Genomic DNA, 18,967 nt, shown 5'->3' with positions numbered 1-18,967 from the left:
GGGATCATGGAGGGTTTTTATAGAGGGAAAAAGAGGAGGAAAAGGTGATTCTCAATTCAATGGCGAGTAGTTGGTGGTTGAGTTGAATTGAATATGGCCATTCTGGCTCATTTCTGTTGATCCATCTGTTTCTTTTGCCAACAGCTTTTATGTATCTGAATTAACGCAAGTAGCCGTACGTTGTGATGTGATGGGGCACAGACGTCGTAAAGAGTCGAGTGTAGCTGGATGAATTTTCTCAGTGAGGCCTTCTGGGAAGAAATTGAATCAATTGTCAATTCCACCGTCATCTTGAATGCAAACCAGTCTATGGTTAGAATTGGTTCTACTCTTCATCTCTAGCTGCTTGACACTTTTCATCCAAACCAGTGTGATTCTATTGCTCGAATCCTGTGCAAATACTTTGTAAGTAATAGATTATTTTATAAGCTATTTATGGTTCAAGAAACATATTAGTATGTTCCCTTGTCATAATTTGAAATCCAAATCATCTAAACTTTTCAGGAAAGACAAAAAAGAAGTGAATCTCTATGTTGGATTACATGGAGGAGGAGGTAGTATCAGATGATTATTGTATTTCACGTGACAATCCCACCTACTACACTATGCACGTTACAATCCCACCTAGATTGTCGGGGCATCCATCTAGAGTGCAATGTGCTTTGCCTTAAATTGATTTCTCCTATTCAAAAGGTGGATTGGAAGAGTTCGAATAATTTAATTCTCTCCCAATCTTTCGGTTTCACTCCTAGCAATTTGTTTTCTAAAGAACTCTGTTCTCAAACTCGGACCGGACCGGCCGGTCGAACCGGGAACCGGCCAGGTAGCCGGTCTGAGTCACATCAGAAAACCGGAAATTTCAAAAGCCGGTCAAAGCCGGTCAAAACCCGGGTTTGACCGGGAAAAAACCGGTTTTTTCGGTTCAACAGTAATTTTTTTAAAAAAAAATTCAAGCTTTTTAATATTATGTTTTGACCCCCTAAATTATTAAAACTTATTGATATACCTCAAATATTTGATACTTTATAAATATTGTCCTAAAATTTGATGTTATTTTTCAATTAAATTCATAATTTTAATTCTAAACTTGTTAATATTTATTAAATAATATAAATTGTTACTTGATTGTTCTAATTTCTTTGTATTTTCTTGTTAAATATATTTGAAACATCAAATATATATGGATATACCTTTATTAATATCAATATATTATTATATATTATATATATAATATTTTAATTTTTAAATAATTTTTATTTATGACGTCATCCGGTTCGACCCCTATCGACCCCCGGTCGAACCCATTGACCCCTGACTCCTGATCTCGGCCGAGTCGCTATCCGATCCGGTTCTGAAAACATAGCTAAAGAATGGATAATCATTATACTGAAGTATTCAAATCCAGCTCAGTATTTTAATTTAATAGATTCAAATTTTAACATATTCAATCGTTTAATAACAAAAAATTGAACATCTGAATTAATTAAATAATACTAAATTTTCTAGACAAAACTTGTTTTCAAAATTAAATGATAAGGTATTCACTTATTACTGAATGTGATATGCATTCAAATGTGTTAGATTTAATACTTAATAATTCAGTAAATTAATGGATTCAGATTTCAAATTTCAAATTTCAATTTTATGAAACGCACCTTAGTTGGACTAACAAGATCGTTCCTAAGAAAGTTTATAGTAATACAGCTACTAAAAAGGATGTAACATTTCATTTTCAAATTTTTATGGGGCATTATTAAAGCACCGAATATTCTGAATCTTGGAGTTGGATAGTCGGTGTGAGCTGCCCAATGATCTATACTCCTCTTTGAATGTCCATCTATTTCTCTGATAATGGCTATCTAATCCAATCCAACTTCAACCTGTTTTCAATAAAGAATGTTGCTATTTTCAAAGCGAAATGTTGGCTGGCGAAACCTTCTGCTACAGTGCGCTTTTTTACATCCCAAAGGCCCAACAACTATTAGTTCCACAGCATGTACGGGGACAGTTGTGTAAACATTAATGTGTTTAACATTATGTCGCATTGTGCATTCAATGTTCTTCGTACCGTTTGAAGACATGGGTACCCAGGAGATTTCATCCTTCCAGCTAGGGTTGCAAACTAATCGAGCCGCTTGCGCTTGAGTCAAGCTCGAGTCGAGCTCGAGCTCAGAATATTAAGCTCGTTAGCTCGCGAGCCGGTTCGCGAGTTTGAGTATATATATATATATTATTTTTATTTTTATTTAATAATAAAAATACGTATATTATATATATTTTTTTATTTTTTATTTTCATAGTAAAATTACGTATATATCCTTAATATTTTATTATTTATTAAGAAAAAAATATTATTTTTATTTATTTTTTTAAAAATAAAATAATTATTTTTTATTTTTTTCGAGTTCGAGCTCGGCTCGACTTGATTCAAGTCGAGCTCGAGCTTGAAAATTGCCGGCTCGTCGAGTTTGAGCTCGGTAAAATTCAGTCGAGACTCGGCTCGATTAGCTCAAAACTCGACTCGGCTCGGCTCGTTTGCAGCCCTACTTCCAGCCAAATCATAAATGAAGTTTTTCAAGAAATGAAAGAAAGTTATCCAAGAGATGAAGAATTTTTTTTTTTAGCATTTTTACAGGATAGTATTTCGAATGCACTCTGTTGTATTGTCACTTTTGTTGTCGAGTCGTATAATTCTACACCTCTAGTACCATTTACTGATCGTTAGGTAACCTATATTTAGAATGTAGAGTATTATATCACCGTTAGTGTCAAGTCGTATTCATTTAGTGTGATTAGGTGAACTAATTAAACCCTTTATTAACTGGTGAACTGTGTGAATAGGAGTTTCAAGCATCTGTACATGATGAAATGGGTAAGGTTTGTTTGATAATTCAATTCAGCATTTAAAATTAATAGGTTTAGATTTTATTATGTTTAGATGTGTTTGATAATAAAAAATTGAATATCTGAATTAATTATGTAGTACTGAATTTCGTAAGCAAAACTTGCTCCTAAAAATAAGTGATAACCTATTCATTTATCACTTAATATGATATACATTCAAAATGTATTATATTTAGAATATAACAAATCAATAACCTAATGTATTTAGATTTCAGATTTCAATTTTCAAATTTCAAATTTCAATTTTTAGATTTCAATTTTATCAAATACATCCTAAGTTTTACTCTGAACAGTGGAACTTCGTTCCAAAGACTCCAACTGTAAGTCCAAATATAATGTAGTCTTCCTTCTGCTATTTGAGGAGCTAAAAGAAATGAAAGCTTTATATCCTATAATCTTTCTTCTTTTTTCACTGGGGAAATTGAAATAAAAAAACTCAATCATAGCTGAAATCGCATATGGGCTTGATGCCCTTTGAACGAAAGCAAATACTGTTAGAAAAGAGAAATGTAGAAGACCCAAAGATCCATTCTCAAGAGGAAGCAAAAAGAAGCCAGTGCCAGTCAAGTAAAATGATGCAAACAAAGTAAATGAAAAACAAGTTGGAAACAAACAATAAAAGAAACAAAGCCAAGAAACCCTGTAATTAAGTTCCAAATCTTGGAAACATAGGAGACGTACCGATTGGTTAATGACAAACAAATTCAAACACAATCAACAAACTTAAGGCCTTGTTTGGATTGTGATTTTTTGCAGAAAAATTTTTATGTTTTCTGTGAACACATTTCCTAATCATTTTTTTTAATCTCACATACATTAAATAGTTACGATACATTTTTCTACAAAAAGTTCTTAAAATAGCAATCCAAACGGGGTCTAAGTAAGAATTCCTGACACTCAACACAGTTGTTTGTCTTGCACATTTAAAATTACTTAAGACATAAGCACATTGATATCTATCATGCACACACAAAATTAAGCACATAATGAATTCTAACCTATTTAATTATCTTGCAAATGTCATGAATATTCTAAAGTAGAATAATTGTCTACCCCCCAAGTGTAAGTGTAAATTAATTCATTAGGGCATGTCTAAACAAACTTACCACTTCGTAGCACAAAACTACTCTTGATAAATAGTATTGTTAACTCTCACTTCCTTATAACATACATAATTTCAAGTGACACAGTTTCTTTTTTCTTTTTCTTTTTTTTGGTGTCATCATGTAGATTATATTAGTATCCATGACATGGAATTATGGATTATCTAAACATTTGGGCTGGGAACCCAAAAAGAAAAACATTTTGGGGTAGTAAGTAGAAGGGCTGTTGATTAGAATACGGCCTTGTAGTCAAACTTTACAACTTTTATTTTTAAAGCATGGATCCAAGTCCAATAAGGCCTATCCTTAGTCCATATTTTTGAAGCATGGATCCAAGTCTTATAAGGCTTATACTTGATTCAACTTTTTTTTATTGTGTATGTGATAATAATTTAAATAATACTAATGCAATAAAAATTTTATATAAGTCAAATATTTTGAAATAGTTCTTGCATTCACAATCGTTGAAGTTGTTCATACCCCTTTCAATATGAATATTCATCTTTTACCATGGATCAGCACAATTATTTAGGTAGAATGTGTTGAGGGGGATTTCAATCCCTTCCTTATTAGCTAGCTTGATAAGAGCATTGAATTGATCAACCAAAGGCCATTATAGTAACTAAAAATACTTTGATCACATTTAACTCCATAAAACAATATTGTACTGGTATATTTAAGGGAAATTTTTTTTTACCTTTAGCCCTAAAGTTTTTCCATTTTATCAATTTTGGACCATTTAACTCTGGCATTATGTAGCACTCTTGAGATTACTTCTAATATCATTTTGGAGCATATGGATTGAAGATTCTTTGGAAAATTTTCTGCATTATTTACCATAGTACTTTTGTAGTGTGAATGAGGTGGTTGAAAGGATTTGTTTAGAAAATAATGGACAAAAAAAGAATCCAAACATTAGCAAATCAAATGCACTCTTTGCCTGCTCTTATGTTCTTCTCTGCAAGACACCTAAGTATAATATCTCAATTTTATTTTAGTGTACAAAACCTAAACCAAAAAAAAATAGGAGAAAAATGAATCAAAACAAGAAATTGCCACAACAATTACATAATAGTGTGCTTCAAACCAAAGAAAAAGTAGAACATATATACAAGTCAAACTAGTAGCACCTAAAAATTCTAATACTATAAGACATAAAGAGGATAAGATGCAATTAGTGTTTGAGTATTGGACAGCTAATTAATCATTTCATGTTGAAGTCCAGCTCTTGAGTAAATAGAGCCTTCAATTTATGGGGCAAACCGGCATACTGACAATAAATTGGGTTTAAGAGGCAAAGTGCAATTATTCAGGTACTTTAGTGTAATTATCTAAAAAATGCTCATACTTGAATAGATGTATTTTCAAAAATCCAATGGTTGTTCCACACTAATAATAATTCATTGATCTGTTTGATAACTTAATTCATCATTTAAACTTAATGGATTTATATATTAATATATTTAGACGCGTTTGATAATAAAAAATTGAACATTTGAATTAATTAAGTGACGCAGAATTTTTTAAGTAAAATTTGCTCCAAAAAATAAGCGATGAGTTATTCACTTATCGCTAAACATGATATACATTCAAATGCATTTGAATTAATATTTAATAATTCAATAATTTAATTATTCAAATTTTAGATTTTAATTTTCAAAATTCAATTTTAGCAAACAGAAACACACCTTGAGTGTTTGAAAATCGGGTCCACTCATGTCTTGGACGGCATAAATAGTCCAAAATATTGAAAAGCAAGAAAACATATTACTCCTTACTTGTAGAGAACAACGTGACGATTATCAAGAAACAAAAAAGGTTTGAAAAACAGACGAAAAATTCCCAAGAAAATATTTTGGAAAAATGACCTGTTTCATCCCTTATATTTCGCAAAAATATTCTTTTCGTCCCTCACTTTTAAAATGAAGCAAATTCGTCCCTGACATTTAAAAATTAAAACTATTACATCCCTGAACCTAATTTTCAATCTGAATCAAATCACCAATCAACCTGATTACAAATTTTGGGGGTGTAATTGGTAGATCACTTGATTAACTCAACTTGATATTCATGTAAAATTTAATGAACCTAAAAATAAAAAATAAAAAATTATAACATAAAAAAGAAAGATTAATCTTTTCTACATTATCATTATATACACTGATGGTTTTATGTACCGCCATATCATTTTAATTTAAATTTAAACACCAAATTTTATATGTATGATACACATCTAGATTCGCAAGCAGATATACTAACGGTGCATGAAAAGATTTATCCAAAAAAAAAAACTCTACTATTCCAAAACAAAGAATGGCCTTTTATGTTATAATTTTTATTTTTTTTGGTTTAATAAATGTCATATGAATATGATGAAGTTGACTGAATGATCTATCAATTCTATTTTCAAAATTTATTACTGGGTTATTGGATGGTTTGATTCAGATTTAAAATTAGGTTCAGGGATGTAATAGTTTTAATTTTTAAATGTCAGGGACGAATTTGCTTCATTTTAAAAGTGAGGGACGAAAAGAATATTTTTGCGAAATGTAAGGGATGAAACAGGTCATTTTCCCAAATATTTTCGTCTCAAAATCTTGGACCATCCGCCGCTTTGTTTGTAGCCCAGCAAAACCCATCATCACCATTTCCCCCCTTCTCTCCTTATCCTCACTCTCTTCACTCTCCTCTCCTTAAACCCTTCCCAATCTTTTCACACATCACAGACACCAAAAAGAAGAAAGAAATGGTCTGTGCAACAAAGCCCATATTGAATTCTTTATCAATGGCAGCAAATAGTGGTTGCATAGTTTCACTTCCTTCAGTTTTTTCCGCCTCAAATTCTACGAAGACTTCATCTTTACACGCTTATCTGACCATCCCATCAAAGCCCATCAGGCTTAGCCTCTCTTGTTCCTGGTCTTACTCTGTAATTTCCTTAAAAAGTAGGAACTTTTGCAACTTGGGTTCTGCAGTTTCAGCCTTGACTGCTGCTCGAGAGGAGGATAATACCATAGTTCTTGGGGCTTCAGATGAAGAACTTGCAAAGGATTTTGAAATTGAGGAGGGATATAGTGAAGGTGAGGATGTTATTGAGGCTGCTGTTGGAGAAGAAGAAGAAGAAATGGAGGGGTTTGAAGGGGGTGAGGCTGTTGAGGAGGTAGAGGAGTATCAAGAACCTCCTGAGGATGCAAAGTTGTTTGTTGGGAACTTGCCTTATGATGTTGATAGTGAGAAATTAGCTCAACTTTTTGAGCAGGCTGGTGTTGTTGAAATTGCTGAGGTAATAAGTCAAAGGGGATCCATTTTCTTGGTTGAATTATGTGAAAAAGACGTGACTTCTAGGGGTGGTTTAGGGGGTTTTGATGTTGTGTTTTTCTTGTATTTGATAGGTTATTTACAATAGAGAGACCGACCAGAGCCGTGGATTTGGATTCGTGACTATGAGTACTGTGGAGGAAGCTGAAAAGGCTGTGGAATTGTTTCACCGTTATGTGAGATTTCAGACTTCCTTTTCCCTAATTGGTCATATTCGTTTTCTTACAAATATATGTTTAATGGGAGATTTAGATTTTACTGCATGATATGTTGCATTTCCCGAATGCATGGGGTAGTCAATCATTTAGGTTTCGGCTTTGCTAGGCACATAAATATGGTTGATTGCCCGGGGCAAGTAGAACATGCTTCTCGATAGAATTTTGGGATATTGTCATTTTGGGCATTGATTTTTTGAAAAACGCATATAAGAAGTTTGAAATGAAGGTGAAATAACAGAAGAATAGTTGTACCGGAAGCAAAGTTTTTTTTTTTTTGGTTAGATTGGAATATAAGATAGAACAAGGAGTTAATGAATGCCCTGACAATTGCTTATTTGTCCATTTCAATGACATATTGTGATCGATGAAAAGCTTGGGAGCATTATAGCCATTATCGGTAGATCAGTTTTTCTGGTTGGAGAACTTAAAGGAAAGGGTTTGAGATTTTGAGTCAATTTGACGGGAAGCTTATCCAGAAGACGTACAGTTCTTGCATATGCTATGTTTTAAGGGTTTTATTTTTGGATTAATTTAACTTTTAAAGCTGATAATTTTTAAGTGATGCATGAAAACAAGTTGTTTTGGATTTGAAAGGGTTGGTTTTTGTTCGTTTTGCTTGCTCTTATCCATGTGTGGAAATAATTGACTTGTGGCTATGGTGGCTTGCTTAAGTAACAAGATCATGTTGGTTCTCAGCTGCAATGACAAATCATTGTGGCTATCATGGCATGCTTTCTTATGCTCAAAATATTATTTTATCAGTTGCAGTGTTTAAAATTATCTATTTGTTTAACTTTGAGTTTGAAGAAACTGTTTATAGCATTCATAATCAAGAAGGTCAAGCAAGAAAATGCAACTGAGAAATATTTGAGAGAGGATGTTGAAGGCGTATTTAGTGTGTCACTAGCCTAAAGTGCCTTGGCTGTGGAAATCGTAGTTTCACCTATATTTTGTTCGTGGATCAGTTTTGAATTGTAATTGCTGATTTGTTTATATCGTTTAGCAGAAATTTCTTGTGTGGTGTCTATTAAATTAAAAAAAAAAAGATGAAAATGTTTGCTTCTGGTCTCATGGTGGTGCCTTAGAATTCTAGCCTGTGTAATATTAATTAACAGTTATGGAGTCCTGAAAATTGCGACTGTATGACGAGATTTTGGTGTTGTAACTGTTGTTGCATATTTTGATCTTGTAACTTTTGAAATTATACTTGTGAATAAAAAATTTGTGAATAATCTTTGCATATGTTAATGGATATTGAATTCTCCTGATCTCAAAGACACCACTCTAAGCAGATATATTGTAAGTTGAACCTTAACATCTGAATATCTTCCTCAGTAGCTGTATTTCAGGGGAAATCCTCATAGCAAATATAAGAAGAACCTTCTTATTCTTCACTTGAGAAAGTAGCCAAAACTGAATCTGCTTCGCTGTCTGTTACTGGATGCATAACATACATGAATAACTGGGGTTTTGTGTGCATAATGTGCATAACATGAAATGGATAGGTGTAATTTGCATGCTTATGGTGTCAAATATATGCATATCAGAAGATGTCTAATAACTTTGTTCTGGAACTGGTTAATTATCAGAAAGCTTTTCTTGTTTGTGCTTGTGATTGACAACTCACTTCCCTGTGGTTTTCTTCCATCTTTTAATCTCAGAAAGGAGCCTTTGTACTTTATGTTTATGACATGATTATCATGTTTCATTCAGGAGAAATTGTATATAGCCCACAACTGCACACATAATGAGAGTGTGTGTGGACAAATGTGGTTTGTTTGCTCATTGGTTCCCAGTCATCTGGAAATTTAAGTACACATACCTGAATATCAGTGTGGGAAGGAGGGGAGGTGTATTCTTTTGGAAAATAATTTTATTGGCTTGGGAGTTCAATTAACTAATTTCAAGTGCCAGTTATCCCACTGTGCCAGCTTGAAGTTTCTAACAGGCCCTTTTTTTACAGGATCTAAATGGCAGGTTCTTGACTGTTAACAAGGCTGCCCCAAGAGGATCACGGCCAGAGCGCACACCACGAGTATTTGAACCAGCTCCAAGAATCTATGTGGGTAACTTGCCATGGGATGTAGATGATGCGCACCTTGAACAAGTTTTTAGTGAGCATGGGAAAGTGGTAAATGCACGGGTAGTGTATGACAGGGATAGCGGTCGATCACGGGGTTTTGGCTTTGTTACAATGTCAAGCGAGTCTGAAATGAATGATGCTATTGCTAACCTTGATGGACAGGTAACAGGATTCTATAATGTCATTCTTTAGTACAAGATTCATGGAACTGTCGCAAACTTTGTTCGATAAATAGAAACCTTGCATGCTTGGCAAAACAAAGAATGATGGAATCCTTACATGAATATGCAGCATCAAAGTTGATTTATTGTTCTTAGTTGGAGTGACCATGGTTAAGCATTTGTGTGCATAAATACTGGCAGAGAATCCTATAGCCCTTCTTACAGCCCATTAGAAGCTGGAGTTTGATTCAAGGAATTTATTTCTCAGTGACTGGATATATTAACCAACCAACCTAGTTTCAGAGCATTCAGTAGTAAATAAATCCTCAACTTTATTTTGCTCTGGGTAAGGTGATTAAACTTATTATGACTATTGTTTTCATCCCTGTTGCAGAGTCTGGATGGGAGAGCTATCAGAGTAAATGTTGCTGAGGAAAGACCAAGGCGTTTCTAATCTGTTGGCTGGTTTGTGAGATTCTCAAGGCACTAGATAGATTTAAAGTCTCTGTAGTTTATGCTTTCATTAGTTGAAACGAGTGGTAGTTACATTTTTTGTCAGCTTCCGATGAGAGAACCGAGTGCAGTTTACACTATGCCTCTTAGCATTGTCGAGTAATTAAACTTCATTTCCTGGTATCATGGAGGTGATTACTTTTTTTTTTTTTTTTTGGCTTTATGTATCAATCTTGGTAGGATGTGGAAAACTGCTCAAGTCTATTTATTTAGATGTTATAAAGAGGCAATGTGTTTTTCTCTGTCCTGGACTTCCACAGGTATATGTGGATTTGTGAGATCAAAAGTCTGCAGCTCTGCTTTCTTCATCATCTTTTCTTGTTATACCTATTGGTCTTCTTGTTTAATTAGTCTCTTTAATTGAGAATTAGTCTTTGCATAAAGAAAAGGAGAAGAAAGACCCTTCTCCTCGCTGTCACGTTGAGGGTTTGAATCCTAAATTTGATAGTTGGGGCAGGAAGGATTTACACCACAAATTTCTAAAAGATCACGTTGGACTCATCATAATCAACATTTTTTCTAATGTATATTATATTGTGTGTCTTCAAATTGATAGACAACATAATGCCTGCGTTCTCATGCAGTGTATGTGTTGATTCCCTGCTATATGAATGGAGATAAGTGCATCACTGGTTCTCTTAATTTTTCTTCTCCCTCGATTCCGTATTAAGTGCACAAAAATTTATCATGAAACCTACTCTGCTGCACCTCTTTAGGTTGTTACATTTGCATTTTCTGTCAGAAATGGCTTAAAGTAATAGGTTATCATCATTGCAATTATGTTACTGTTGCAATTACGCATAACCAATGAAGGATTACATTCTTATCTTGAATCAGTACACATTGAATTCAAGTGCAATCTCTGGGGGAAAAGCGTTAGGTTTTGATCATACACAAGTAGTTTTAGTCTACACCATAAAAGGGTAAGGACTCAGAAGACATTATCCAGCCCCAGAGAAAACCAACAAAAATGTGGTTTCGAATTTCTAACTGGCCTAGTTCATCGTCTATCAATCAAATAACGAGCTTCAAACAGAACGATGAACATCAAAAAGCCAACAGTAACAACATGAGAAGAAAAGCGAAGCACGAGTCCATTTTGTAAACATTATTCCATTGAATAAGGAAAATAAAAACATTCAATATCCACGGCATCAACCTATACATGGCTACCTATACAGAACTAGAAGTGAAGATCTGGAAAAAAGAAGGCTTCTTCCCTATGCTCCCTGTCTCAGTTTCCTCCAGACTTTTCCTTTTCTTCTCTCCCTTCAACAAGTAAACAAGAAGTTACATATGATGGCACCACCTTTAATAACCACGCAATTGAGCTTCTCGACTCGTTAGTGGAACATAACGAACAGAAGTTTCACTGTGGACACTGATTGAACCATCCATATCCTTGTCCACGACCTTCAAATCCTGGAAGATATTTCCGACAGGGATCACCATCCTGCCACCGGGCTTCAACTGATCGATCAGAGCTTGAGGAATTTCTGGTGCTGCAGCACCAACATGAATAGCATCATACGGTGCATGCTCCGGCCAGCCAAGCCGTCCATCTATGACATTGCAAGACCAATACATGGAACCAAGAAGTTAATCCTAATCCAGCAAGAGAAAAAGTTACAGAAGAGAGCCTAGTACAACCTACAAATGCCTGAAAGAGATTGCCTAGTTTTTATGCAAAGGAAACCTATAAGCAGCAAAAACTTGTCTGCAACATCAGTTTTCCGTTCATTAATTCAGAACCTTGCCATTTCTGCAAGACTACTTAAGAAACCATTTGGCAGTATTTAGGTCATATGACTTCCTTAACCATCACAAAAGCTTGTCACGTGCTGCTAAGAATGCTGCAAGCTAGCTCACATAATGATTAACATCAGTAGACTACAAAATTTTGTCCAAACCAACTCATTATCAGACCTATAACTTTACTAAGACTCAGAGTCATAAAATTTTCTAAAATATCTATTTATTACCATCAGGCTAAACCTATAGTCCACCTCACCATCACAACAGAATGGGAGCTAATCTACTACAGTTGACCCATCAGACCTATATGGAAAAATACAACAGGAAGTGAGACAATTTAAGGTCTTTTAAACAGAGAAAAACTATGTATGCCCATCCAAGATTGGTATCTGTTGCTTTTGCAGAATAGTATTTTAGAAGTGACAATGATGCCAAGGATAAGTTCAACTATCCAAAGACATGTGACAATGTCTTAGGAAAAGAACCAAGGAAAATGATAAATCTGAAAAACTTGATGAGTTCAACAGCAAATGCATTTCCAATCTACAAGTGACATTAGTTCAAAAAGATAATAGATGATCACTGCTAGGATATATTAGAACGTACCCCCTGCATGTACAGACAAGGACCCTTCTTTCAGTAGTGGAGCAGCAGCACTCTTTTGTATATTTTTGATTGATTCAGCAGCCAACTCAGGAATATGTTCCACACCAACTGCATGACCTTGTGGTCCAACCATAATAGCAAAACATGCAGTCAAATAACCCGTTCCTGCAAAACAAGAACTAGCAGATGTAAGCGTAATCCAATTTGGGACGGGGAAAAAAGAAAGCGAGCCTCAAGACATATAAGCAATTCAGTTCACAGGCAGCTAACCAACAACTAGTTATCTTCAGCACAAATGGCAATAAGGAACATTGCTGCATAAGTTCCACCATCATCAACAAAATGCAGTAGTCTTACCCTAAACTGAGTGAGTTTACCTTTGTTCAATATTAAGTCAAAATGCAGATGGATAACTAGGGCAACATTTCCTCAACTTATACACTGAAGGAGTAACATATAAGTTTTTGTTTTTGATTTCTTCCTGGTCATTCACCCAGCGATAGGGCTGGTGGTCCAAATAGTGTTTTGAACTATTATTCTTATTAGCCACCTCAAATGAAATCATAGTAATGAGCATAATCAGCTAAATAGAAGTAATACCACATATTCTGCTAGTGTCTTATTCCGAGATGTACTTAGTTATCTCTGCTTTGTGTATGCATTTCCACAAGCGCTTAAACATGCAGACACGAATACATTTCAAAATCCAACAATACAATGAATGAACAAGTGAAACTATAGTAACCTGAGCCAATATCCAGAGCATGCATGCCAGGCTGCAAATGGTTTTCCAGCAATTCAAGGCACATGGCATGCATATGAGGCGCAGATATGGTAGCATTGTAACCAATTTGCATGGGGGTATCAACATATGGCGGGGTCCCATCAGGAACGAACAAAGCCCTGTCAATAGTTCCCATAACCTCAGCCACCTTTTTAGATCTAACAACACCATAGCTCTGCAAATGCTCCACCATTGCTCTATTCTTATCAATACCACCTCCTGTCCAGAATCGCTGTAGACAAACACAAATAAGATTGATGTCAAAGCTAAGACATATGTGCATCTCTCAACCTGTTACCATAAAAACAAGGATGGTTACAAACAAAACTGAGACAAATATTAGCTCCTTCTAATGCTAGAAGTTTCAAATATACCTTTGACCAAGCTTACGTGCCCAAAAACCATACCAACTGCTAGAAGATATCACTCTCATACAGACAACCCCAGTCAAAATTTCGAAGCTCTCCTCCAACATTACCCATATATCAGCCTTTATAAACCAAAGCTAAGCAAGAAAAACGCAAAGTGTAAAGACAGAAGGACCTGAAGACTTGTACAGCTCATTTTAACTTCTTCTTACACAAGAAAGTAGCTAGCACTCAAAGCCTAGTCCATCCGGCACACAAAATGAGTGGTAAACAAATGTGGCTTCCACTTGTTCCAATATCATATCCATCTTTTTCAACAAGATTCAAGAGCCCCGTTCTCCTAATGCACCCAAAATGGGCTCTTTTTTCATATTCCGCCCACCCAAGTCACACACACTCATCCAAATCAAAATTCTCATTTTTCTCAAAAATCACCTAGAACACTAAAGTCCAGAATTAATTACCTCTATAACAGTACTTGACAATTCATTTTTAAGAAATTATAATTATAAATTAGCGAACCTGAAACTTACAATAATTATCCAAAATACGGAAAACTCTTGATCATTTTCTTTGAATTCATACGACTTCAACTCAAATATACGTAATTTCTTATTAGAAAGCTGATAACTCGACAATTTACTTGATCAACAAGGTCAAAAACGATTAAACATTTCTATACTCAACTGAACAGGCTAGGTTTTCGTGAGAGAGTGAGAGAGAGAGAGAGAGAGACAGAGAGACGGAGGGAGGTACCTCCATGCGGGAGAAAAGAGAGTTCCCCGTGAAGAAATGCGTTTTAGGGAGACGGCGGGAGCGAGAAGAATACGCCGTGGTGTTCGCGGCGAGAACTGCCAGAGAATGAGGCGGAAGACGGCGGCAGTAGCTGTGGTGAGGGTGGAGGGAGTGGAAGCGACGAGTGAAGGCTAAGAACGAGTGCTTTAAAGGCGCACGATAGCGGCAACCGCACGCTATTACTGAGGAGAATGAATAATAACACGCTAGAGATGAAGGAGATGATGCTGCTGGCATTTCTTTTTTTGTTTTGTTTTTTTTTTAAAGGCCTTTTCTTTCCCGAAATTTCTCACGAGCTCTCTTTGAGGAGGGAATAGCCGACTGATTTTTTGGGCCTTTTTTTTTTTTTTTTTTGCTTTTTTTATCATCAGCGTAAAGATTGATCCTCCGGCCTAAAGCAACAACAGCCCATTGGCGGTGGACGAATTTTCCAGCACTTGTCTCTTTCAAGCAATATTGGGCTTGCTTTCTGCTCTTGGTAAGCAACTTTCGTAATGATTTTTGGAAAATGCTATAGTAACTATCGTTATGGTAACTAAATAGTTTTTACGTTATATAACATATTATCATACTTTTAATGATTATTTGATTACTTATTAGAACTAAATTTCTCATCTAAAATAGTAAGTTCACGTAATAAATTAGTAACTTTTGTGTCTCAAAAGGTAAATTGGAATAAATATGAACTTACTTTTTAAAGAAATAAATTATAACTTTATATCCCAAATTTACTTTTTAGAGAGTAAGTTTAGTTTAAATAATAGTACGTTTTTATACATAAATAATAGATCTTCCTTATAACATAGTAAGTTTGATCAATGATAAATTAGTACAAATGTACTATTTTACTTTAAAAACTTATACCAAACAATATTAGGAAATTTTTGAAATAATGATAAGATTTTTTATTAATGATTGAAACTTAGTAATCTAGTTAGTAAGTATTCGTAATATACCTGTATAATATATGATTTCATGTCTAATTTAAAAATCTTTTGTATTTATACATTTTAGAATACTATGAAAAATATTTTGACTTTTCACATAACCTTATAAAATATGTAATAAAATTTTGTCGTATTATAATTTTGAATGATTTTTTAAATTTTTGAAAAGTTTAAAAGTTTGGATAATAATAACAACACATCTTCCTAGTTATATATGGAACATCACTTGTCTATATAGTTTCTATAATTTAAAACCTATTAATATAATAAGATGATAAAGTTTTAATAAATGAATTGTCTGGGATACAAGAATTAATAAGAATTAAACTTGTATTAATATAGACCTAACAAAATGAGAGAAATAGTGTAACAATTATTACAACAATAAAAATGACAGAATTAGTATAATTTGAAATTTTTTTCTCGGGAGATTGTTCACGAAAATAAGATCCAGCTACTAAACGAAAATCACATGCACACATAATTTATTGTATAATCTAAATGAAATTTAGTTCATGTACAAAACGATCCTAAAATAATTAGCACCTTATAATACCATATTATTTTAACAAAAAAAGCTTTTTTTTTGCCAAAAGTCTCCAATATCCATGATATATGTATGAGAGATATTCTATATAACTAGGAAGATTTGTTGTTATTGTTATCCAAACTTCCAAACTTCTTAAAAATTGAAAAATAATTAAAAATTATAATACCACAAAATTTTATTACATATTTTACAAGGTTATGTGAAAAGTCAAAATATTTTTCATAGTATTTTGAAATATATAAATACAAAAGATTTTTAATTTATACATATAATCACGTATTATACAGGTATATTATGAGTACTTACTAACTAGGGTACTAAGTTTTAATCATTAATAAAACATCTTATCATTATTTCAAATAAACTTCCTAATACTAGTTTGAGATAAATTTTTAAAGTAAAATAGTACATTTTTATCATAAATTAGTAAGTTTTCATCATTAATCAAATTTACCATGTTATCAGTAAGAATTACTATTTATGTATGAAAACTTATTATTACTTGAACTAAACTTACTGATACGAACTCGCCCAAATGTATGAACTCATATCCCACGTAGTCTCGGATCTAGACGAAAAAAATCAAGTTGAATTGCGGAATAACACTTGACCCTTCTAAACCCTAGATTGCGAGTCTTGAATTGAATTTCAACCTACAATCGAATGATTTAGTGAACCAATGTTAAAGGTAGAAGAATGTCATAACCAAGGTATATATTTGATTGATAAGTTCAAATTGAATAACTTAAGAAACTCTCAACTATTCAAGAAAAACTCTCTTGGACAAGAGAAGTGAATAAAACTCACAATTTTAATATAAAATCTGACCTCTCTAAACATTTAAGAGGTTGGGCTATTTATAACCTTACATGACTTGAAAATCTAATGTGATTTGGAATCACTTACTTGAAAACCTTATGTGATTTGGAATCACTTATTTGAAAATCTCATATGATTTAGAACTACTTATTTCCCAAAATTAATGACAAAAGTCAGTCGGCCCACTAAAAACCCTAATTTTGACTGAATTTATTAAAGCAATTAACAACTAAATTTAGTAAGGTAATTTAACATTAAAACCCTTGCTTAAACAACACCAAGATAAATGACTCAAATGCTAATGGACTAAACCAGAATTGAACGTTTTAATCTTCAAGCGAATCTTCTAACTTTGCCTCACTTGACTCGACGACTTGAATGAGAGTATAACGAGTTGTTTCTTCCTCCTCAAGCCCTTGAATAACATTTGTATGGCCAACTCTATCATGTATAACACAGACTAGAGTTTGCATTGACTCCTTAAGTTTCTTGACAGGAGCTCTAGTCATTAGACCATCTAGCTCAACTTGGACTCCACTCGAAGTGCCTTGGTCAACCGTCGCTCTTGCATCATTTCCCTCCTCTTGAAGGCAATTTGTCATCAAATCAAACTCATCGTTTGCAAGGTAAGGACTTAAGTCAACTGCATTGAAAGTAGCGTGTACACCATACTCACATGGTAGATCCAACTTTTAAGCATTATTATTGATGCGTTCCACCACTTGGAAAGGTCCATCACCTCTAGGCAAGAGTTTATTGCATCGTTGTACCGGGAACCTTTCTCTGCGTATGTGAATCCACACCCAATCACTTGGTTCAAAAATCATCTTACGACGCCCCTTGTTAGCATTGCGAATCAATTGAAATGTCATTTTCTCAATGTTATCCCTTACCTTTTGATGCAAGGCACGCACTTGTTCAGCTCGTTTCAAACCATCCATATTAACTCTCTCAGACATAGGTAAAGGAGATAAGTCTAGAGGTGTGAGAAGGTTAAAACTATAAACAACTTCAAAGGTGAGTATTGTATGGTGCTATTGACTGTGTGGTTATAAGCAAATTTAACATGTGACAAACAATCTTCCCATGATTTAAAATTCTTTTTTATGATAACACGCAACAAAGTAAAGAGTATCCTATTAATTACTTCAGTTTGACCATCAGTTTGAGGGTGGCTAGAAGTAGAGAACAAGAGTTTAGTTCCTAGTTTACTCCATAAAGATTTTCAAATATAACTAAGGAACTTGGCATCCCCATCATTAACAATAGTGCTTGGCATTCCATCCAATCTAACAATTTTCCTAAAGAACAAATCAGCTACATGTTTAGCATCATCATTTTTATGACATGGAATGAAATGTGTCATCTTAGAGAAACGGTCAACAATCACATAAATAGAATTATGTCCATACCTAGTTCTAGGTAATGCAAGTACAAAGTCCATAGATAAATCAACCCATGGAATACTAGGAATAGGTAATGGAGTGTAAGTCCATAAGGGTTTACCTTAGATTTGACATGGTGGCAAGTTACATACCGTTGAGTAATGCGTTCTACATCACGCCTCATCTTTGGCCAATAAAAGTGCTCTTGGAGGATAGATAATGTCTTAGCAACTCCAAAATACCCCATAAGACCTTCTCCATGCACTTCCCTAACAAATAGCTCATGCATAGAATAAGATGGTATGCACAACTTATCTTTGAAGAACAAGTACCCTTGTGAAATGTAGTAATTCTCACGATCAAGTCGTGGAAGGTTAGCAAAATAACTCCAAAGTCAGGGTCGTTAATGTAAGTATCCTTAATCAACTCAAATCCAAGTAATTTGGCATCAAGAGTGGTAATAAGAGTGTACCTTTTAGACAATGCATCCGCTGCTACGTTACTTTTTCCGGCCTTATACTTGATCACGAATGGAAAACTATCAATGAAGGCTACCCATCATGCATGTCGCTTGCTCAATTTATTGAGTCTTAAGGTGCTTAAGCGACTCGTGATCCATATGTAAAACAAACTCTTAGGCATTAAATAGTGCTGCCAT

The 18,967-nt window shown here is 34.2% G+C and overlaps 2 protein-coding genes across 2 annotated transcripts; one reads left to right on the top strand and one right to left on the bottom strand.

Moving 5' to 3' along the window:
• Window positions 1–6,624: 6,624 nt before the first annotated feature.
• Window positions 6,625–10,611, top strand: LOC113751504 (28 kDa ribonucleoprotein, chloroplastic-like). Its single transcript, XM_027295535.1, has 4 exons — window positions 6,625–7,290; window positions 7,400–7,501; window positions 9,507–9,788; window positions 10,182–10,611. Exons 1-4 carry the CDS (start codon window positions 6,754–6,756, stop codon window positions 10,239–10,241), a joined length of 981 nt encoding a protein of 326 aa, XP_027151336.1. The 5' UTR covers window positions 6,625–6,753; the 3' UTR covers window positions 10,242–10,611.
• Window positions 10,612–11,370: 759 nt separating this feature from the next.
• LOC113754143 (protein-L-isoaspartate O-methyltransferase 1-like) lies at window positions 11,371–14,863 on the bottom strand. Its single transcript, XM_027298496.1, has 4 exons — window positions 14,570–14,863; window positions 13,407–13,677; window positions 12,662–12,826; window positions 11,371–11,862 (listed from the first exon to the last, which is right to left on the bottom strand). Exons 1-4 carry the CDS (start codon window positions 14,843–14,845, stop codon window positions 11,612–11,614), a joined length of 963 nt encoding a protein of 320 aa, XP_027154297.1. The 5' UTR covers window positions 14,846–14,863; the 3' UTR covers window positions 11,371–11,611.
• Between the last annotated feature and the right edge of the window lie 4,104 nt (window positions 14,864–18,967).

The sequence above is a fragment of the Coffea eugenioides genome, chromosome 11 (assembly GCF_003713205.1).
Source record: "Coffea eugenioides isolate CCC68of chromosome 11, Ceug_1.0, whole genome shotgun sequence".
NCBI classification, from domain to species: Eukaryota; Viridiplantae; Streptophyta; class Magnoliopsida; order Gentianales; family Rubiaceae; genus Coffea; species Coffea eugenioides.
The sequence above is the reverse complement of the archived record's forward strand: the minus strand, read 5'-3'. Positions and strand labels throughout refer to the sequence as shown.

Excerpts from the sequence above, each read along its gene's own strand:
- LOC113754143 (XM_027298496.1), bottom strand. The coding sequence starts at position 14,845 with ATGCCAGCAGCATCATCTCCTTCATCTCTAGCGTGTTATTATTCATTC. Across the intron at positions 13,678-14,569 it reads CTCTTTTCTCCCGCATGGAG|CGATTCTGGACAGGAGGTGG; the intron begins GTACCTCCCTCC and ends GTTTGTCTACAG. Across the intron at positions 11,863-12,661 it reads CTTGTCTGTACATGCAGGGG|ATGGACGGCTTGGCTGGCCG; the intron begins GTACGTTCTAAT and ends GCAATGTCATAG.
- LOC113751504 (XM_027295535.1), top strand. The coding sequence starts at position 6,754 with ATGGTCTGTGCAACAAAGCCCATATTGAATTCTTTATCAATGGCAGCA. Across the intron at positions 7,291-7,399 it reads GTGTTGTTGAAATTGCTGAG|GTTATTTACAATAGAGAGAC; the intron begins GTAATAAGTCAA and ends TGTATTTGATAG. Across the intron at positions 7,502-9,506 it reads TGGAATTGTTTCACCGTTAT|GATCTAAATGGCAGGTTCTT; the intron begins GTGAGATTTCAG and ends CTTTTTTTACAG.